General features: G+C 43.1%; 1 protein-coding gene and 1 long non-coding RNA gene across 2 annotated transcripts in view; both read right to left on the bottom strand.

The window, feature by feature from the left end:
- NHSL1 (NHS like 1) overlaps positions 1-15,125 on the bottom strand; it is a 216,397-nt gene extending 201,272 nt beyond the window's left edge. Inside the window, exon 1 of the mRNA XM_090279908.1 lies at positions 14,772-15,125. Within this exon, the coding sequence (XP_090136034.1) occupies positions 14,772-15,066 (295 nt within the window). The 5' untranslated portion in view covers positions 15,067-15,125. The remainder of the gene's footprint in view (positions 1-14,771) is intronic.
- A 2,685-nt stretch (positions 15,126-17,810) lies between these two features.
- LOC150007851 (uncharacterized) lies at positions 17,811-19,759 on the bottom strand. Its single transcript, XR_016511854.1, has 3 exons — positions 19,722-19,759; positions 19,156-19,275; positions 17,811-17,908 (listed from the first exon to the last, which is right to left on the bottom strand). It is a non-coding gene; the product is annotated as an uncharacterized LOC150007851 (long non-coding RNA).
- Positions 19,760-22,673: the final 2,914 nt, after the last annotated feature.

Genomic DNA, 22,673 nt, shown 5'->3' on the forward strand with positions numbered 1-22,673 from the left:
CTTGTTTCTTCTTTCTATTGTGGTTGAATGTTTATTTTTTCCTTTTGTTCCAAATAATTGATTTCAATTCTGGCTTCCTCCCCTCCACTGACAGTTCCCAGTAGATTTTTTATTTCTCATAGTGTAACCTTCATTTCTTCCTTTATGTTGCTGCCATACTCAGTGAGTTCTTTGAGCATCCTTATCACCAGTGTTTTGAACTCCGCATCTGATAGGTTGGTTATCTAATTTCATTTAGTTCTTTTTCTGGGATTTTGTTCTGTTCTTTCATTTGAACATATTTGTCTCCTCAATTTGGAGCCTTTCTGTGTTTATTTCTGTGTATTAGGTAGAGCTGCTTTGACTCCCTGTCTTAGTAGCATGGCCTATTGTAGAAAAGGCACCTGTAAATTGTGTGGGGCAGAGACTCAGATAATCACCAGGGTGGGGCAACCCACTTCACTGCTTTGTAACTCTTTGTGGAGGGAGGCCTCAGAGAGGGGACAATGCTGTTGCCTGGTTTCTGGAGGTTTGCCGGGCCCTTGACCCATTTCCAGTCATTTCACCCACTTCCCATATGCAGCTGGCACCCTTCCAGTTGTTTCCCTCATGACGAATCCCAGAATGGGTGGGTTTTCATATGTTCTAAGTCCATGTGGGCCCTTTAAATGAAGTCTCTTGAAAATCTGGCAGTTTCTTCTGTTGCTCCAACCTCCTCTGGTTTTTACAGTCAGAATTTATGCGGATTTATCTTCCCGGCACTGGAACCCTGGGATGTGTAGTCTGGCCTGGGGCTGGGATCGCCTGCTCCCAAGGTATCCCATCCCTCCCGATTTTTATCTACCATACGACCCTCTGTTCCATCGCCACCACCGCCGGCTCTCCACACTACACCTCATCTCTGCAGCTCTCTGCCCATCTCCATGACTTCTGCCCCTCCTGCCCATCTGGATGAATGTGGCTTCTTTAAATCCTTGGTTGTCAGATTTCCATATAGCTCGCTTTTCTGACGGTCTGGGTGTTATTGTTTTGAGATCTAGTTGTAATCCTTTCCATGGTTGGTTGCATGAGGAGGCAAAGCATGTCTGCCTACACCTTCATCTTGACTGTAAGTCCAAACCTTTCTACTCACACAACCAGCTACTATGAAGCCAGATCACACAGCTTAGGAAAGAGGTTGGGAGGACAGAAAAATGTAATCTTGTATCTGACCTGTCATGCCATTTTCCTACAGGAAACTCTTACATGATGATTAGGCCATGTGGCTCTGTAGGCCTGAGGCTCTCTATTTCAGGTTGGACAGACTTTTAGGGGTTGCTCTGCACCTGGACATGCTTTAGAAACATGGTTTATAAGAGAAAATGTATGACAAATTCAGATCAGCTTACAAATTGTTATAACTTGACAGGTTTCTAAATTAGAGATTACATGTGTGATAAAATCAACTCATTGGAACTCAAAAAGCCAAAACCCCTAAATTGATTTTATCTGATCTCAATTTGAAAAGAGAAAAATGGCATCAAAACAAACTCAGAGATGTAATCAAAACAGTGTTTTCAGAGAACATGCTGAATAAAGTTAAACCAATATTACAGACCTTCAAAACTGAATTAGCATGATGTTCAAAGCAATGATCTGAAGTCCCATAATAAACCCAATTATCAAATCTAACATCAGCTATCTAGAAACTCAATTAACCAGAACATAAGTATACTAATTAGGAAATTTTACACTATTAGAGTCCAATCGAATTATTAAGTCCAATCCTTTATTCCAAGTTCTTCATTTACATTTTGATTTTAAAATGTACTCAGGAAAAAAATATAAATCATTTTTAAAAAATAGGACAGGCCATTCCAAAGTATCTATCAGCTAATATTTATTGTTCATTATGGGCCAGCCACTGTTCTATATATCTCATTTTATCTGCACAACAACCGTAAGTACAGTGCCCACTTCACAGAGGAGAAAAGGACAGAGAAGCTAAGTAATTTATTCAAGGTCACACAGCTAATAAATCTTGCCTTTTAACTACTATGCTTTGCTGCCTTTTATCACCAACTTCAATTATCTCTGACTTCTCCAAATTATAGTGAATTATACTGTACTAACAGCTACTTTATAGAAAGAATGCATAAATAAGAAAGTAATCTATTGAAAAGCTGGATTATAGTGGGTAAAACAAAATAGGATTCTGATACCAACAACAGAACACCATTAGTACGTTCACACTTGTACATTTTTCTCATGTTTATTCAAACGTTTATGTCCCTTCCGCAAGTAAAATTTCCCATGTCTGCCTCAAGCTTTCCTAGTTACGTTTTTTAGAAGGCACTAACTAAAATATTGAAATAGTGGTTTTATGTAATCAGTGTTTAGAAAAAATAACCCTCTCTCCTCATATTTTGTTTAGAATGTATGTCCCTACCCTATGATTGTGGTGAGTTACCTCCCTGCTCTCTGGATGCTGTTTAAAGTTCCTGGGAAAAGGGAAATCAGAGAGGCTGCTCTTAGCCCTGAGGTTGATGAACAATCCAGGGGCCCACAAGCAAGTGTATCTCTGAAGCACAAATTGGCAGGCACTCAGGGACTCTTACAGCCAGACTCTCATTGTCATATGGTAATGAAGCATTAGTTCATAAACCTGTATTGTCCTGGACCAAAGGCAGAAGCTTTTTAAAGAACCCTCTGGGAATTTCTTTTTGGCAGCCCCAGCCACTGACAAGCACAACACAGGTCTCTAAGCAGATACACTCCTCTGGCCCCAGGCCAGCTGATACTGCAGACAGTGGTTCCCAAACTTCAGCATCAGAATCACCTGGAGGGCTGTTAGCATGCAGACTGCTGGGTCCACTTCCCCTGATTCTGATTTAGTAAGGCTGAGGTGGGGCCAAGATTTTTGTATTATGCTAAACAAGCTCCCAGGAGATGCTGATGCTGCTGGCCCAGGTATCCCACTTTGAGAGCTGCTGGTTTAAGCTAATGGTTATGGGTCACAACTGTCTTGGCTGGTGCTCCCAGCCAGCACAGTAGTTAAAGGTATTGCCCATCAGTAAAGGTAAAGATGTACTAGAAAGGGGACTACCAGCCAGCTAGTCTCCTCACTGCTTCTTATCCTCCATCCCTTTTTAAAGTAGTGATAATAAACTAAGCAACGTCCTGGAGGAATAGGCTTGAGATAGCATTTTACACTGCCATAGTATTTAAATACCACAAGTTTGGAGAAAGAGAGGAAAAGGAAAAAAGGGAAAAAAAAAAAAAAGACCCTAACATATCAAATAAAAATAAGCCAGAAATTCAATTTGTTCCTCTATCACCTACCTTCTGACGCTGATCTGAATGTTTGGCAAAGGAAAAGAGGCCAGAATGATGGGAAGCATTAACAAAAAGACTTTGTCCTCAATGACTCGAGTACCTTTCATCAGTGCAGCTCAAAGAACCAGACCAACATTATTAATTCTCTCCAGATTCACAATAGCATGGTCACAAGGGCTGCTAATTCATGGCCACAGGTCATGCCATTGGGTTAGGGACACATGATTTAAAATAACCAGAATATTATGGGAAATGCCTATCAAGCCGTAGCCAAACTCATAAAATTGTCAATCTTAAAATGAACTTAAAAGTTCACAAAAATTAATTACAATTACAAGTAAAGTGCTTAAACACAGAACTCACCTATATCATATTTTGGTCTTTCGCTTACAAGTTGTGTGACCTTGGGCAAATTACTTTACCTCTCTGTGCCACTTGGTAAAACCAGTAAAAGGGGGGTGGTGATATGTCTCTCATACAGTTTTTATGAGGATTAAATGAAACTGGCACATAGTAACTACCCCATAAATGTTAGCTATAAATATCCCATAAATGTTAATGTAAATTATTATTAAGATTATTATTGAGCAGACCTTGCAATCTGCAAACAATATACTTAATTATGTAAAGAGTACTAATGGTACTCAAAGGCATTTCTCCCACCCCATTTCATACCTTCATCTCCTTTACTATTACCATAGACAAATTTGCCCAGTCCTCCAATTTTTCTATAGACTATGTATTTTTCAATTAAACCAGCCAACACTTAGAATAAAAGGAACAAACTTCATCCTCATTCTTTCACAACACAAGAACCACAGTTACAGCAAGAGACAGTCGACAGGCCTTTGTTTTTAAAATCTTGTTGAACTCAATCTAAACAAGAGCTCATATGTTGCCAAGAGCAGGCACCTGCCAAGGTGGAAAACCTTGAGACAGATGTCTGATGGCCATTTTGGTGATGGGGGAAGGAAAAGGTTTATTTGTTTTTTAAGCGAAAAAGAAAAATGTAAATTCAGAGAAAAAAAGCAACATAATTTATTAGTACAACAGGCACATAAGGAAGGAAGGAGAAAACTATCTTTGGACTCAATGATGTTTGCCATAAAGATACAGAGAACTGCCATTGTGGGTAAACAATCTTAGATATAAAATATAACTTATTTTTCAGGAGATGGGAATAATATCAAAAAGTTAAAAATCTACTAGACTAATTGATAGAATTCCCACATCTCCTAGAATACCTTATGAGTGCAACTGATAGATTCACAAATACGTGAGCACAGAGAATAAACCCTAGGAAGTGCCAGAAGAATAACAAACTTCTGTCCACATGATAACTCTTGTGAACAGGCTCCTGAGAACATTGAAAGAACTTTGCTTGGGAGCCAAAGCAAAATAGAAGCATGTCAGACAAATACATCCAATGCCTGTGAATATCATGACCTGCAGGGGAATCTCACAATATAAACTAAGTTTTAAAAAAGTCATGACCCAAAACTACATACAGGGAAGGATATACCCCATTCTGTTCAAAACACTATTACTATCCTTTACAATGCATACATACAGCCATACCTATCAATAAATTAACTAAAAAAAGGGGGGGGGTGGACACTCTCTAGGTCATGATAGTTTGTTTTCTTCACAAGTTCAAAAATTATGAATCTACATTAATTTTATAATCAGAACGATTTTATAACATACTTTGTAAGGTTGAAACCTTTTAATCTTTTTTTTTTCATCCTCAACCAAGGATATATCCCTTCACTGATTTTACAAAGAGAGGAAGGGGAAGAGAGAGAGAGAGAAACATCTATGTGAGAAACAACGATCAGTCGCCTTCTATATATGCCCAAACTAGCTATTGAACCCACAACCCTAGATATGTGCCCTGACCAGGGATTGAACCGGCTACCTTTTGATGTTCAGGAACGATGCTCCAACCAACTAAGCCAACCTACCAGGACAAGGCTCAAAGCTTTTCAATGTACTTTCATTTACACAAAACTTACACTGTAGGGTGTGTAATTCAATGAATACATTTGTGAGTTTACACTCATGAATAATGCTTCAATTAGGCATTTCTACACTAATTGAGTACCAACCTTTAGTCTTAAGGAAGATAACAACCAGGGGAAAAAAATAACTCAAATGACTACAGCTGCTTCATTCAAATATCTGTCAGTGGAACTGCACTAGCATAGCATGCCTGGCATTGCAGTCAAGGTGATGATAACCAACCCAGTGAAATTAAAATACCAAGCTGACCTCATGATCAAACCCATGTATGTAGCTAATGAAGTCACTATCTCAGAGTGAAACAGTCCACACTAAAATTCAAAAGCAGCCCTAAATCACTAATACCCCCCACCCAAGTCAGGAAGTAATTCACATTCAGCATGCGGGACATCCAGATAAAAAATGCAGAAAATGCCAACTTTTATATAAAAAACTTACACTGCAGATATTTAACAGAAGTCCCTCCTCCACTTTACATTTCTTAATACAAAAAAAGCTTAATCATACCTTGGGAAGCTCAGATTTAAAATACCTTGTGTTACGTTCCAGACCACCCCACGAAGCAGGACCCTTACATTTATTCTACACTCTTAAACCTACATAACTTTAACAACATATGTATACAGTACCGCAAAATCCCACGATAAATAATATAATATTTTTTTAAATCCCGTGATACAGTGAGGCCACGATAAGTGAACCACGATATAGCAAGGGACTACTGTATAGCTAAATCACCCTGACAGGTGTGGCTCAGTTGGTTGGGTGTCATCCCAGAAACGGAAAGGTTGCTGATTCGATTCCCGGTCAGGGCACATGCCTGGGTTGTGAGCTCGGTCCCCAGTCAGGGTGCATATGAGAGACAACTAATCAATGTTTCTATCACACATGGATGTTTCTCTCCCTCTCTTCTATCCTCCCTTCCCCTCTCTCTAAAAAATAAGTAAATAAAATCTAAAATAAATTAAATATAGCTAAATCAAAGCATTAGCAATAGAAAATTTAAGAAAGTACGTTAATTAACAATTCACTTCAGTCTCAATCTCATTTTTTTCTGAATCCATTGAATTATCTGGCAAAAAAGAAAGAAGTTAACTGGGATTTCGCAAATACAAACTGGCTAAAAGACACAGAAAAATAATATACTAAAATACAATCACTTTGGATAATATATACAAATAAAGAAGAACAAAGACTAATCCAGAAATTGAGTGTACAACAAATGGAGGATAAATAACATACGTTAATATTTTTATGTCTGCATTAAGAAATTCTGGAAGAAAAAGGAGAAATTGATAAAGTTTCTGTTCTGGGGGAAGCGGAGGACAAAGCATATAGGGGACAGAAGCAGAAAGGAGACTTCTCTGCACAGCTTTTTATTTTTTTCAACAATATAAATGTACTGCCTATCCAATGAAGTAATGGAGAGTGCATGCTAAGATTGTTTGGGCTGCGTCATAATAGGAGGCAAAGAACCCAGGCTGTGCAGTGGGGCTGCCTGGAGCTGAGAGGCCACCAGCCCGCTAATGCGCTAATGCATACAACTTACATCCTGAGAGACAGAGGGCGGCGTCCTGGCCTAGATGCAGTCAGGGCAGCCAGACCATTGGCTGGGAAACTGCGGTGACGTCAGCAGTAGTTCTCAGATGCCAACATAATCAGGCATAATTTGATTATGCACAGATAGCAAAGCCTCTGCTTAACTCAATTTCCTTCGCTACACATCAGATATCTAACATTGTCAGATAAAGTCCCCATTATGTTTTACCACGTGTTACTGAAATTTAAATCAGCCAATTATTACACAGTCCTCTCTATATTACAAATAACATCTTTACCAACTTTTAATTGGGGGCGGAGGGGGTGTGGAGAAAGCATAATAGAGGATTTCCCTACAGGGATAACCTGAAATAGCTGTCTGTCCTCCCAAAGCAAGACACTGCTTTTCTACATGAGGGAAATTTCTTATGAAACAAATCAGAACAATAAGTGAAAATAAAGCCATACTAACAAGGAAGTTTCCACCATCCCACAGGAAAAAAGAAAATCTTATTCCAGAAATGATTATATTTGAGTTTTAGAATGTAATTTTTAGATGAAATATGCTATAGACATTTAAAATTAGTGTTTTATATGTGTGGAACTGCCACTGTCCCACAAATTTACAGGCAGGTCTCAAAGTTAGATAGCTTCTAAAAATCCAATTTAAATTGGCAATTTGGATTTCAGAAGATTTTTCTCCTAAAAATATTAGAAATGATGCTTAATTCTATTAGTCATTTACATATTTAATCGTCCACACAAAACTGTAAAGGACCTGAAGGAAGGACCCTGTTTTATTCATCTTATAATCCTCACCCTCAGCACTAGTAGAATAACCCAAGAAATACTTCGTGGATGACTATCCTGCCACCCTCAATAGACAAGATTCCTAACACACAACACAGGCTGGTGCTTCCAAAACCCGGTTAATCAGAATCACGGAGGGTATCTGTTAGCCACGCCTGCACCTGGCCTCAGACAGACTTGCTGACTCAGGATCTCCAGAATCTCTCGGAATCTGTTTCTAAACAAGCCCCCAGTGCATCTGATGACTCAGAAACTGTGGGAAACACGGGATGGAGGAATAGTGTGAACAATCATTGAGTTCCAAGATGCCCCAGGAAAGCTGAGGTCCAAGCTCAGCCACTGCAGTTCTGAGAGTGGACAGGAAATCAGACAGGAGTTGGGTTCAGGCTCTGAGAGCTCCCCTGGGTGACTGAGGCAAAAGGGAAGCATAGGAAGCCAAGTGGGAGCTGACCCGGGTCTGCAGTTCCTACAATAGGAGGAAACGGAGGCCAAAAGAGCTTTGAGAAAGAGGACATCTACAGAAAGACCCCAAGAGAAGGGCCAGCTTCCCCCACCCCCACAGGCCAAACCCCTGTGAGACAGAAAGAATCACCCTTCACACATTCCTGTCAGGAACTACATCTATTCTATGGATATACTTTAGGGCCCCTGGGCAGAACTGTCCGGTTCTTTCAAGTCACAAGTATTTTTACGTCTAGGTCTGTCTGATACAAGCTCTCCTCATCTGCCAAGCTTCAGCTGAGCAGCGCTACATGGACTGGGCCATCTGTGGCAATATATGGACATCAATGTACACACAGATGTTAACTCAGCCTTCTCTGTCATCTAAACAACAGTAAATGTTAAGTGTATGATAGTTACGAGCCAGGCACTATGCTAAGTACTTTAGATGTATGTCTCAAATTTCTTGGCCATCTGCTAGTAGTTTGAGAGGTTTCGAAATAAAAAGAGAAGAAAAAGGGAAAAGGCCAAAAGACTTAAGTTTTTTTTCCCCCCTCAGATATTTGACAGGCTTTTGCCCTATCCTCTTGGTGTTGGTTTGCCTCATGTGAATAGAAAATGTCATGATTTGAAGAGATAGGCAGGGTGGTCGGGAGATAATCCTGCCTGGGTTCACATCCCAGTTGTATCCCTTACAAGCTGTGAATGTGAGCAAACAAATTCTTAGTTGCATCACCTGTCAAACGAAAATAGTAACAATATCCACTTCATAGAGCTATTGTACATATTAAAGTACCTGGCGTATAGCAAATGCTCATTAGCTGTCTGTATTATTAGGCAATACAAAGTCACCAAAAAGACAGCCCAATATCAGAAATCAGAATTGTGCTACCGCCCAGATATTGATATCAGTAATGTCACTATTTGAGTGATAGTAAATGCTTTCACAGATGTGTCATCTAACCCACAAGGAAAGTTACTAAGGCTGGGACCTGCAGGGCCCTTTCTCAGGAGAGCCTTCACTCAAAAACAGAAGCTCCATCTCTTTTGTTACATTTGTCTCAACTGCTGCTAACAAATGTAACATGTGAAAGCAAGATAGCCATCAGCACCATCCTGTTGATTTTGAACTTCAAAGCCTGCAGAATTAATTCATTCCAGGACCTGAACCAATTTGAGGAGAAATAGAATTAAATAATCAAATCAACTACTAAGTGCCTACTTCAGTGAAAATCATTTTTACTTTATGTTTTAAAACTTCATGTTTAAAAAGATATTAAAATGATAGCCAGAAGAAAACACTGCATTATTTTTCTGATTCTGAATTTTCTTCCAAAATATTAAAAATCTCGAATATTTCTTTCATCAATTTTTTTTCCATTTGCTAGTCTCAATCCTAAAACAATACACACAGATAAAATTTTAATACTGGTTTTTCCTCTAACATAAAGGAAAACTAGACTACTGCTTGATAAATAATTTCAACCTAAATACAGGTAATATTATATACTAGGTAATACTAGTTTCAATACCCAAGAGCCAAGGAGTAAACTGATGTTTTGGCTTAAACGATGCATTCTCATAATTAAAAAAATTTTAAAAAGTTTAGCTCTCAATTTTGGACATCTGACATATGGCAATGAATTTAAACAATCCTGTTTTCATAATGATGTTAGCACTGGTTAAAGATGAGGAGGAAGCCATGAATGGACTGTGGGCAGGGATATACACAAATTCAAAACAAGTAACCTGCCTGATCTGTTTAGAAAATGACTAACCCCTCTAGACGTGAAGCTCCATGCACTCCATGTCAGTAAAATGTGAGTTCAAAGAGTTTAGTTCAGACAGAAAGAGTCATGAAGAGTTTATTGCAGACACAAAAATTTTTTTAAATCCTGAATTAAGGAATCAGAGAGGGTAATTGATCAAAGTCATATATACAAGGTCACCTGAGCTCCTGCTGTTATCAAATAGTAACCCCTCATTAGAACCATAAAATGCCAAAATTAAAAAGGACAATAGAGGTGAATTTAGTCAAAGCCTCTATTTTACAGATAAGGAAACTAAGACCTGGAGGTGGTGAATAAATTGCTCAAAATCTGCATTAGAAAATGGCAGAGGTGAAGCCAGACTCAAGGCTTCCAATTCTAAAGCCAATGAGCTCAAAGAATACAGGGGGCATGGTGGTCATACTTGCTAAACAGACTGGACTCTCTGGCTCAACAGGGCTTTGAAAGGATCTGAAAACCCATAACTTTCACACAAGCTTCAGGTGATTCTTAAGGTCAAGCAAGTATGGGGAACACTGCTTTGCCTGACAGGGCCTCCTTAACCTGAGGTGTGGTGCTCAGCTGTCAGTTTCTGCTAATACATTTAGGGGCCTTCCAGGGATCAGAGGAGGGTGGAGACCATATTCAAACACCAACATCCTCCCTCCTATGTGGTATGTTTCAATGGAAGCAAGTCTTGTGCCAACTGCACCAGAAATACAAACATTTACCAGCAGGGAGGCGTAACCTGTTCTAGAAAGGCAAGGAAGTCTCCACTCTTTGTCTTTAAAACACTGGCAAGCACCTTGCATAAAAGGTTCATTCTGAGAAAGAAGCAGATATATTCTGACATCAGGACCAGCCAACCTTCTGGTTGGGTCAAGGGACAGTCCCTCCTGAGGTACAACAATGCAGCCTGAGCACTACCCAGAGGCAATAATATCTGCTTTGTTTACGCAAAGAGTGGCCACACAACCTGTGTGCTGACCCGTTGTCTTAAAAACTACTGATCTCACCTCTAAAAAGTGTTCACATTCTCCAAGGCCATCATGTGCAGGTGCACAGGCTGAGAACCATATCATCTCTATAGGAGCACCATTAACACACGCTAACATGTGAATGTTCCCCCTTTTAGTTGCGCAACAAAACCTCCCTAAACTTGGAATACTTCTAGAATCTAGGGAAAACAAATCTTTTGCTTTTCTGGCACAGTAAGAAAAAAAGCCAGCGAGCCATCTTTTCTCCTTCTCTGTTTCAACAATTACATTTTATATTCACTCAGGAAGTACTTTTAAGGTGAAGTGGAAAGAGTTCTGGCCTAGAAATCAGAAAACTCAATGTCCGTCTTATGTGTGCCTCTTACTGGTTCCAGAACTTCCATCTCTTTGTCTGTAAAATGGATACAATACAACCTGGTCTTACTGCCTTACAAGGTTGTTGAGTCAAATAATGAATATAAAAAATATTTTTTCAATCATAAAAGCACTAAATACAGTGCTATTATTAATTATAAAAAGAAACAAATCACACAGGGCTGAAAACCAAACAGTGCTATCAGGTTGAGTGTCCATTGATTTCTACATAGCAAAGTCTGTTTTGATTGTTTACAGAGCCAAGATGTAACTAACTATTCACATTTCTGGCTACTGTCACTACTTCCAATGAGAACTTACTGTGTCAATAAAATAAATGAAGTTTGATTTTTATAGAAAGGAGCAGAGTGGTGGTTAAGCACAAAACCTTAAAAAGGTAGAAAGTTTATTTTTTGATTTGTTTTTAAAGTAATTGTCTTGCTCACTAAGATTTTCAGCAGTCAGTATATAGTAAAGCCTCCCCCAAATTTTTGTAGTTGCTTTTCCTAACACTGAGCACTAAGAAACTATATATTAGTTCAGTTCAAATATCTATTGAACTAGTCCATTCCAGGCACTGTTGGGGGCTTTGGAAAAACAAAGATGCAGCCATGGTTGACCTTAGAAGTGAAGACACAATTTTAGTCCCCATTGGTAAAATGCAGTGATAGAGGTACATATGTGACACGCATGCTGGGTGCCATGGAAGCACTCCCTCCAATCTGGGGGTCCAGGGAATGTATTAAGATTAAGGGAGGCTTTAAGGATAAGTAGGAGAAAAAACAGTAATGTGCATTCTCCCCAACTGATGACAAATTATTCTGAAAGGCTTTCTACCCATGAGATTTTGAGGAATGACAAACTTGATGAAATACTTAGAATCCTTGAGACCAGCAGGGCTGGCCCACAGGACTAACATGCTGTTTCTATATTGCAAATATAAAGTCCACAGGTTTTTTAAATAGCTCTACTCACACCCTTTATTACTCGTAGAAACCCATCAAGCAATGGAATACTGTCTTCCGCTGCACTGCGGCTCCTGTAAGCTGCTCAGTGTTGTGACTTGCTCCTTGGGAGACTCATTAAAAAGTTCATCTGACAAGAAGGGGTGAAGTTAACAGTCGCAGTTATCCTTGGGAATGTTTACTAAACGTATTTGAACTTTGTTTCCCATTTCCACACCATCCTACAGGGAAGGGACATAAGCAGTGGGGCAGCAGGTGAGCCAATTTCACCACATAACCTGGGGCAAATCACCTCAACTCTCTCACACTCAAGTTCCTCTCTTGTTAAAAAAGCACTGGCATGAAATATACACCTGAAAACACACCTGAAACTAATACAAAGTAATAATGAATGTTAACTGTAATTGAAAATTAAAAATTTTTTAAAGAGTTCATGAACTTGATGGTCTTTACAGACAACTCCAAATCTAAAATTCTACATGTCCATTCTAATGAAGAATTATGTCATTCTAAAGTCCTGCCTAAAAAGGTACCAAAATGACTTCAAAATGTAGCTTTACAGGCACAGGGGTTGATGCATCTTTTAAAAGGAGTCCTAACAGAAGCTAAATGAAATGAACGCATATGTGTTTCACTGCTTTTTAGCATATAAAAAAATGTGTGAAGGTGAAAAACCACAAAAACTAAGGTCTTTATAGTTCAACTTTCTCTGTACGTGCACTTCTATTCTCAGACATAATTACATTCAATAAAAGCCTTCTTCCTCGATCATAAAAAGGAAAAAATGATGAGCCAGGTTTTGTGGGATAAAATCAAAGTCTTTTAAGATTCAAAAAATTTCTTAAACTTGAGAAAAGTTTTCAAAAGTTATTGCAGTTCCTTAGGACAACCTTATCTAATTTAGGGAATTTGGGGGACTTTGTCTGTTGGTGCACACGGACACAGAGAGAAAAGCGATATATGAAATGTAAAACAAAACTGGCAAAAGGAGGAGTTCGTGACCTTCAGGGAGTTTTTTTTCTTGTTTCTTAATTCCCACAATAGATCAGTTTACCTAGTAGATCTGCCTCATCACATTATTCCTCAAGGGTGAAATTCTCCTTCACCCACACACACTCTACACAGAAAAAGCATAGAAGCAACTAGTGACTACCGAGGTGACCGTGCCATTTCACTAGGGCAGTATATCCTGATGCATGAAATCATTATTCACATTAAGCGGATATATTCCGTTGATGTCCAACAACTTTACAAAACCACTTTGAATTCTTTCCCTTTCTCTGACTTTTTTTGGGGGGATGAGGGGGCGGGCCGGTGGAGTTGGGAGCGGGGACACTCTCCCTGGTTGGGAACTGTCCACAACTTATAAGCAGGTGTTGACAGCACAATCAAAGAGATGAACTGTAAAATGTAAAACCATCACACGATAACTTCACAACCTGAAGAAAGATGTAGTCTGACAAGTAATCTCACTGGTATTAAAGCACTGTAAACTTGAACTCTTCCGCTGTAAGGTCGTTGAAGTAGAGATAAGTTTTTCTAGCAGGGAAAAACATGGAAAACCAGCTATTCGAGATTGCATATGAAGTGGTGCTAAGAGACAGTATTTCATCTAGAGCTGCTGAAATCTCAGAGTGTGTTACACCAACACCCCTCCCTCCCTGCAATCAATCCATCAACCATCTTCAATTTACTCTTTACACTTAGGATTATGATCAAGTTCACGTATTAAAAAGGGGAGAAAGCACATGAACATCATACTGAAAGTTTCTCTGTTTGGGGCCAGCAGGAAATTCCAGTTACTTCATTCACTGGAACTAGTTAAGATGCTGAAATGAAATAGGTGCTTGGAGAGATCACTGCTCTGGAACTTTGACTTGATTTTCAGGGTTGGAGGAGGTCAGACAAAGATGAATGGGATTCATAGTCTGAGCTCAAGGTCAAGAACCTCTGAGTTCAAAAGAGCTGGTAGTTCACGGGAGAGAGAGACAAAAATTAGCACCAAAAAAGAAAAGCCTAAACTAAAAGTCTGCGTACTTTTGTTGGTAGGTAAGAACGCTCGTACCTGGTGGGCAGAGAGGGGACAGGCAGCCCCAACGCTAGATGAGATCCCCAGAGGTTGTTACCAACATCCTCCTAACGTCTCCAGAACTGTGGGCATTACACGTCAATATCTACTTTGGACCCTGGCTTCCAGAAGAGGCTACCTTCCGCTGACCCTCTGCCCAGGACCTTGGCTGCTCTTCTGTCCACAGAGCCCCAGGGTCTCCTCTCGGTCTCCCACACACTGAGAGAGAAGCGCTGGACAGTGGGCCGGGGCCAGCCCAAGTCCTCCCCTCGCTCCCACTCCATCAGGGCGACCAAGAACCTCCCGCAACCCGAGAGTCGGAGAGTGTCGCACGCGCCGGCCACCTGCACGGCTGCCCTGCCTCCGGTCAGGCTGTCCCCTCCCGAGAGCCCGACACTCGCGGGGCTCCGGGGCTTCTCAGGGCAGCCGAGACGCGGCCCGGGGCCGGCAGGGGGCGGCAGGGAGCAGCCTCCCCGCCTCGTTCCCCTCCCCCGCCCCGCTGGCCACTCACGGATTTTCACTCGGCGGTGGTCGAGGCGCGCGGCGGCGGCGTGCAGGGCGTCGAGGCGGCGGTGCAGGGCGTCGAAGCGGCGGCCCACGGCGGCCGCCTGGCCCTCGAGCTCGCCGAAGATGTCCCCGGCGCAGCGCGACAGGTCGGCGAGCTGCGCCAGCAGGCGGACCAGGGCGTGCGAGCTGACCTGCTCCAGCGAGCGGAAAAGCGGCGCGCTCGCGTCCGCGGCCCCAGCCCCGGCCGCCTCGGGCCGGCGCAGCCGCGCGGGCTCCACGGTCCTCTGGTGGAAGGGCATGGCCGGGCGGGCCGCCTGGGGCCAGCAAAGCCCTTAAGCCGCCCTCCGTCGGCGCGGGGCGCGAGTCCGCATCCAACACAAAGAAAGGTCCCGGGCAGCGGCGGGGCGCCGAGGGGAAGCCGGGTGACGGCTGCCCGCTGGAAAGGGCGAGGAGGCCAGGAAGGACGGACCGACGGACGCGCGGGCAGCGAGGCGGAGGAGCCAGCGGCAGCCCGGGGAGCCGCGGGAAAGAGCTCCGGACGGTCCGAGCAGCGGCTGCCCGGCGCCCCGCCGCGTCCTTCCACCCGCCGGGGTGCTCGGGCCGCGCGGCGAGAGGAAGTTCCAGGAGCAGCTCCCGGGCGGGGGCGCGGTGGCCGCGGCGGCGAGTGGAGACGCGAGTCCCGCCGAAGTTTGCAGGGAGGCAGGAATGAGCCGGCGGCTCCTTCCCTCCCTCCGGATTGGAGAGGGAGGAGGAAGCGGGGGAAGTGCCGCCGACACCGGGCGAGAGGGAGGGGAGGCGAAAGAAAGGAAAGGGGGAGGAGAAAAGGGCCGGCCCGAGGAGCCACCTGCGGCTCCCACAGCCGCCGCGCCCAGCGCCCGCGGGGAGGTGGCGGCCCCGCGCCTCAGCGCACCCTGCCGGGGCAGGCGCGGCAGCCCTGTCCGGGGGCTACCATGTGGCCGCCCACTCCCCTCCAGAGCCCACCGGCCGCTGGGCCGAGTCCTCGCCCGTCGCCCGGGCCCACCACGAGGAGGGGTGGGGCGCAGCGCGGGCGCCGCGGAGGCGGAGGCGCCGGGACAGCCGCGGCGAGCCCCGCTGGGCTGCTCACCTGCGCTCCTGCCCGCGGGGGCCCGTGAGACTGGCACGCCCCGCCCCACGGGAAGCGCTCGGGGGCCTCAGTGGGTCCACCTGGTCCCTCGCAGTCCCACTCCTGAAAGAGGACATGAAATCCTCCAGTAGCTAAGGGTTCCGGAGCTGACTAGGGGTCCTTCCAATCAGAACCCCTCTGGGAGTTAGGGGGTCTGGGGGTGGGGTGGGGTAGTTCGAGAGACCTTCTCTTAACTAAGTGGCTCCCTCTCCCTCCAGCTGGAAAGGCCCCAGCTAAAACGTGCCAAATGTGGGTTTCTGCCCCCGAAGCATGTGAGCCGTATGAGGTGTGGAACCCTAACCTAGAACCCTGAATTTGGTGCCTGGAAGACGGTTAAGCTAAATGCTGTTGAGATCATAGGCATGGGACACCCCACTAACTCAAACCTTCTGGTTAGAAATATTTGAGAAGACTGAGTCCCAATACCCCGAAGCTAAAGTCCGGCCGGCCTTGTGACTAGGTGTGCTCAGAATAGGAATCTCCTCTTTGGTTCCTGCCCCCCAAGTGACCAAACTGCTGCACTGCTGGGTTGCAGTTTGGAATCCGGTGTCCCAAAGCTGTGCTGATTGCACTACAGAGTGGATTCCCTAATAGTCACTCTGACCACCTTCAGGGTTGTTAGGAGGCACAGAGGACCAGCTGCTATCAATGAAAAAATGCTGTGAAATTTATGAAGCACTGTATAAACATCAGGTACAGTATAAAAGTGTGATGTTCCCTCAAGAAATACTTGTTGAGTGCCTGTGTGTGCGGCGCTGGCTGGAAATTGGAGCAAAGCTGGCCAGCTCCATCCCGGCCCTCATGGTGGACAATATAAAACAATCTTTTTTAATTCATATACCATGCAATTCACCTACTTAAAGGGTACGTTTAAGTGTTGTTGTTTTTTTTTTAGTATATTCACAGTATTATGTAAACATCACCATAATCAGTTTAAAACATTTTAATTATACCTTCTACATACCCCCCCCCCCAATCAATTCTCTTTAGTACTCACTTGTTTTTTTGTTTCAATGTCTGCCTCTGGACATTTCATATAAAGGAAATCATACAATATGTACCCTTCTAGGTCTGCCTTCTTTCACTTCGAATAAGCTTCATCCGTGTTGTACCATATACCAGCACTTCAATCCCTTTTTATGGCTGAATAATATTCCATTGTACAGATATACCACATTTTGTTTATCCATTTATTCACTAATGGACAATTTTGAAGATTTTATTTTTAGAGAGAAGGGAGGGGAGGTAGAAAGAGAAACATCAATTGGCTAGCCACCTCTCATTCGCTCCCTGACCGGGGACTGAACCTGTAACCCAGGCATGTGCCCTGACCGAATTAAACCAGCAACCTTTTGCCCTGTGGGATGACACCCAACCAACTGAGGCCCACCCATCAGGCCCATTGATGGACATTTGAGTTTCCACTTTTTGGTATTATGAATACTGCTGCTGTGAACATTCTTGTTTAAGTTTTATGTGGACATGTTTTCATTTCTTGAGTATACACCAAGGAGAAATGCTGCATTGTAACTATGGGTAACTTTCTGGGGAACTATCAGACTGTTCCAAAGCAGCTGCACCATTTTACATTCCTACCAGCAGTGTATGAGGGGCTGCAATTTCTCCATATCCTCACCAATACTTGTTATCTGTCTTTTTGACTATAACTATCCTAATGGTTCTACAAAAGAATCTCACTGTGGTTCTGATTTACCTTTTCCTGAGAGCAACAATTTTGAGCATCTTTTCATGTGCTTATTGGCTGTCTGTTTATCTTCTTTGGAATAAGATCGTATACGTTTGGAGGAATGTCTTCATATCTTCTGCCCATTTTTAAAATTCAATTATTTTTTATTATTAAGTTGTAATAGGTACATATATATCCTTTATCATGTATAACATTTACTTCCTGATCATTTCAACAGTTTGCTGTGGTTAAGCATTGTTCTTTAGTTCATTCATTCACCCTTATCTTCCCTTGAGACTGTCTTCTTGATCTGAAAAGAAATATGGTTTAACCACATAAACTAATATAGTATAAAGGAAGCAAGGACTTTTTATAAATTTGTAATTTTGGGGTACATTAAATAGAATTTGTTGATAAAAATTATTTCACTGCTCCAGAAGCTGAACTTAAGCTCCATGTATAACCAGAACATTGAAGAAACGGGATTCATGGAGTGTACCCATAAAAAAGCCACTTAATTTTTGTTGCCCACTCTGTCTTTAAGAACCTGTGTAATGAGGTCATTCTTCCTCTTTTACTGAATGGCACTTTAAACACTCCCATAACTATTTTGCTCTCTCTCAGGTAATAGAAAACCCTACTGTAACGTTAAGAGATAAGACGTGCTCTCGATTCAGTACAGGTGCTCCTTGCCTTACAATAGGGTTACATCCTGATAAACCCATCCTAAGGTGAAAATATGGTTAAGTCAAAAATGTATTTAATACTACACTGTAGGGTATCCGTTGCTTACCCTCCTGACCGCGTAGATGACTGGGATCTATGGCTTACTGTTGCTGCCCAGCATCATAAGAGAGTGTCCTACAGTATATTGCTAGCAGAGGAAAAGGTCAAAATTCGAAGTTTGGTTTCTACTGAACAGGTATCGCTTTTCAATCATTGTAAAGTGAAAAATGTTAGGTAGGGGACTGTCTGTAATTAAGACCTTGCCTGCCTCCCCAGCAGGGGATCTCTGTGGTGAGAAGTCAGGGCAAAGGGCTGGTCCTACTCCATCTCACCCTCCCCCACCGGTTGCTAGCGCGGTGAGGGGAGGGAGGAGTGAAGATGGCAGCAATGCGGGGACAGGACTGGTACTCTGACAAAATGGCATCACGTTCCCTGGATCTGGGGATATTTGAAGCTGACTCATAAACAGACACCTTCGTGATCCCTTACTGGGAGGGAATGTTTGACCATACCTCCTAAGACTCAAGCAATGAATTCTCTCTAACTGCTTATACTACCTCAGTCTTGGTTTTCCTTCTGCCCACTCCATACAGACTCTCGTTGTTGGGGGTCCTATCAACAATCTAGGTGAGACCTTTTACAGAGTCCCTTTTAAAGTGATCCAGGGCTGACTATCCAACTGGAGACTTCACATATGGTCTCTGAGATCCACATACCTTTTACAAGCTCATGATTGAAAGAGGACCAGCCTTGGCTGGTGCAGATCAGTTAGTTGGAACTTTGTCCTGTAACCAAAAGGTTGTGGGTTCAATTCCCAGTCAGGGCACATACCTAGGTTGCAGGTTCCCAGTCCAGGTTCATGTAATCCCTGGTGTGGGCGTGCACGGGAGGCAACCAATCAATGCATCTCTCCTGCATCGATGTTTCTTTCTCTTCCTTTCCTCTCTCTCTCTAAAAAAAGAAAAGAAAAAAAAAGAAAAAAATGTCTTTGGGTAAGGATTTAAAAAAAGGAAAAAAAAAAGAAAGGCAGAACAACTTCCTCTCAGTCATAGGCCTCTACTCTGCTGACATAGGTTCTGTAGGTTGCAGCACCTTCCTCATGTGGGAGTCTGGCCCCCATCCCTTCACCGTCAGCCAGCACATACACCAAGCTATCTGTGTGGTCCTAGGGAAGCCCTTCTCACTTAGCTTGGCATTAGATGCCAGTGCCCCAGACCATTTGGGGCGGGGGAGGTGAGGACAGGACTCCCACTCCTATCTAAAAAGCCTCCTCCCAAAACCTTCCTCACGGTCACCTGAGTCTTTTGTACCCTCTGTATGAATGAGCATCTAATAAGTCTTCAACCATTTGAAATGTCCACACCATAGTTACTCTTCATCACAACCCATTTTGGTACCTGATATCTGTCATTTCTTGGTGTATCAGTCACAACTTCCCATTTAACATCCTGCAAAGTAATATAAAAAACAGGACCAAACAGTATACTAACTAACGTATTCCAAGAAGAATTTAATGCCACCTACAAAGTTAAGGGAAGTGGGAAGAGAAACTAATTTGGGAGAGAACAGTTTGGTGTGACATGTCATCAGAAGCATCTTTGGGGCGGGTGAAGATCTGCGGTGGAATTCAGGTAAGGATTGGAAGCACGGATGTGAAACTTAAAGCCACAAGAACAGCTGTCTTATGAGCTAATAGGTGAGCAGAAGGATGGATAAGCAGAGAACTAAGGCCCTAGGGAGGGAAAGCCCCCAGCCAGGGGGCAAGAGGAAGAGAAAGGAGCGTTGAAGGAAGCAGAGGAGGAGGAAATCTGAGTGGTGACTTTCATCAATCCCAAAGTAGAGAGGTTTAAGATAGAGAAAGAAGTCAATAGAGGCAGAGAGAGGTAAGCAGGGAAAGGGTTACTGGCAACCTTCAAAGGAGCAATTGTACTATGACAGTGAGGGCAGAAACCAGATTTCAGTGATGAATAGATATACAGATGATAGAACTGGAACATTCATAGAGAAAACTGCCATGCAAAGAAGCTCAAAAACTACTTAGATGAAGCAATATTATAAAAAATACTTTTTACCTCAAGACAGTGCTTGAAAGCCAGGTATGGCTGAATCTGCCCCCCTTCCTCTTTCTACTGACAGAACTCAACTTGTGTACCCGTGTGTCCAGCCTCTTGAGATAAGTCATCATTCATCTGTCCCATTCTGTTATGGCAGTGATTGGTCGAGTGTGACCCGGTTCTAAGCCATGAAATTATAATGGGAAGCGGGAGGCTTCTGAGAAATGTTCACCTCCCTGATCAGAGGAGAAGAGGAGTAGAGGGGCTCTCATCCTCCTCTCTCCGGTCAGACCCCTGCCGCCTGCCTGTGGATGTGCTCAGATGAGGCTACGGTGCCTGAGGCTGCGGCAGGATCTTGAGACCGGGAAGGGCACACAGGGAGAATCAAAGCGCCAAACAGATGATGAGCTCACCCCAGAAGGATGACTCCACGTGCTCGAGGTGTAAATCCTAAGGTCTGGAGACCGGGAATATGAGAATCACTGAGGAGCTTATAAGAAATGCAGAATCTGAACCCCCAGTACCTCCCCACACACTGATTAAATGAGGGTCTGCCTTCCCCAGCTGACTCATGTATTCTCCTTTGAGAAGCCCTAGTTTAAGTTCTTGTTGGTTGGGCTTTTCAATTGCTTACAGTTAAATATATAGGGATTTATAAGGAGAAGTAATAGGCGATCAAGGGATTGAAGATTCTGGAGGGAAATAAATGAAACTGGAAGGATGAGACCAAGAACACAAATGAAGTTATCGGGTGGCCTAGTCTCAGGAAAGAGAAAGCAGAAAAGTTGTCTATTTGGAGTGGATGAGAAAGAGAAAACGGTGGGGAGTTTCTTCATGACTCAGCAAGTGGTGAATAAAAAGAGTTACTGAATGAGGACTCAAGTAAGCTGGACAGCCTGAGTAAGGAGGGGGCTAGAGGTCCGTGGGTTTCACTTTTCCTGTACTCCAAAAGCCCCAGAACACAGCAGATGGTTGCAGATTAATGCAAATGAAACGTCAGTGGGGGGATCAAGGTCATGATTAAGATTATCATTTAAAGGCTCACTATGAAGTATGCGGCGGAAAGAAAGTAGAGGACAAATGTGAGTCAATGGCCTGGATACAGTGAGAGAATGGCAATTCTGCGGTCCTGGGAAGGCCCAGGAGGACATTTAGTGGCTGTAGAGGATTGGAAGAGAAAATAGGCAAGAATGGGGGGCATTAGAAAAGGGGGCACCAAATTTGAAATATCAGAGATAGAACAATGACTTACAGCTATGTGAACTGAAAACAAAAACTGTTCTTAATAAGAAAGGAAAGCAAACTACATCAACTGGCCAGGAGATGTATAGTTGATCTATTCTTGGCAATTATCCAACAAGTAAAAATTAAAATCTATCTTTAATAGAAATAAAAGAATTCATTCCATTTGAAAAATATTTCCTACGGTGTTCAATAAAATCTTTTTTTCCCTATAGTACTCAGTAAATCATAAAAAATGACTCAAACTTGAAATGATAATAGAGATGCACTGTCACCTCCGGGGCTTCTGATAAAAATTGAAGCCAACTATATTAGTTTCCTCAGGCTGTCATAACAAATTACCACAAACTGAGTGGCTTAACGCAATAGAAGTGTATCGTGTCACTGTCCTGGAGGCTAGGAGTCTGAAACCAAGGCATCAGCAGAGCACTGCTCCCTCTCTAATCTGTAGGGGAGAATCAGTCCTTGCCTCCTCTGCCTCCTGGTATTTGCTGACAGTCTTTGGTGGTCCTTGGCTTATAGATGGAAGCATCATTCCAACCTCCGTCTCCATTGTCCCACAGCCATCTCCACCCTGTGGGTTTCTGTCTCTGTGTCTCTCCACTTATAAAAACACCAGTCATAATGGATCACGGGCCCTCCCTACTCCAGCAAGACTTCATTTTAACTTATGACATCCATTAAGATCCTATTTCCAACTAAGGTCATCTTCTGAGATATAGGGGGATAGGACTTCAACATATCTTTTGGGAACCACAATTCAGCCACTAACACCCACCCAATGAGATGACAGAAATGCACAGTTTTTAGGTTAATTATGTAGAGCAAGAGAATCTACATGCCTGAGTTACTAAGGGCAAAAAACAAACAAACAAACAAACAAAAACCAATGGTACATTACTCTTTGTTCCTGGCTTTGGACCTTTCTGAGTAAGGCAGGGGGAACTAGGGAGGAGGGATGGGATAGGAACACTGGGTCATGCTGGTGTTCTGTGCTCTGCTCACAGCACTCCTGATGGTTGTTCCTAAGGCGGTGTCACCCCTCTTCCACAT

Source organism: Furipterus horrens, unplaced genomic scaffold (genome assembly GCF_987537825.1).
Source record: "Furipterus horrens unplaced genomic scaffold, mFurHor1.1.pri manual_scaffold_6, whole genome shotgun sequence".
NCBI classification, from domain to species: domain Eukaryota; kingdom Metazoa; phylum Chordata; class Mammalia; order Chiroptera; family Furipteridae; genus Furipterus; species Furipterus horrens.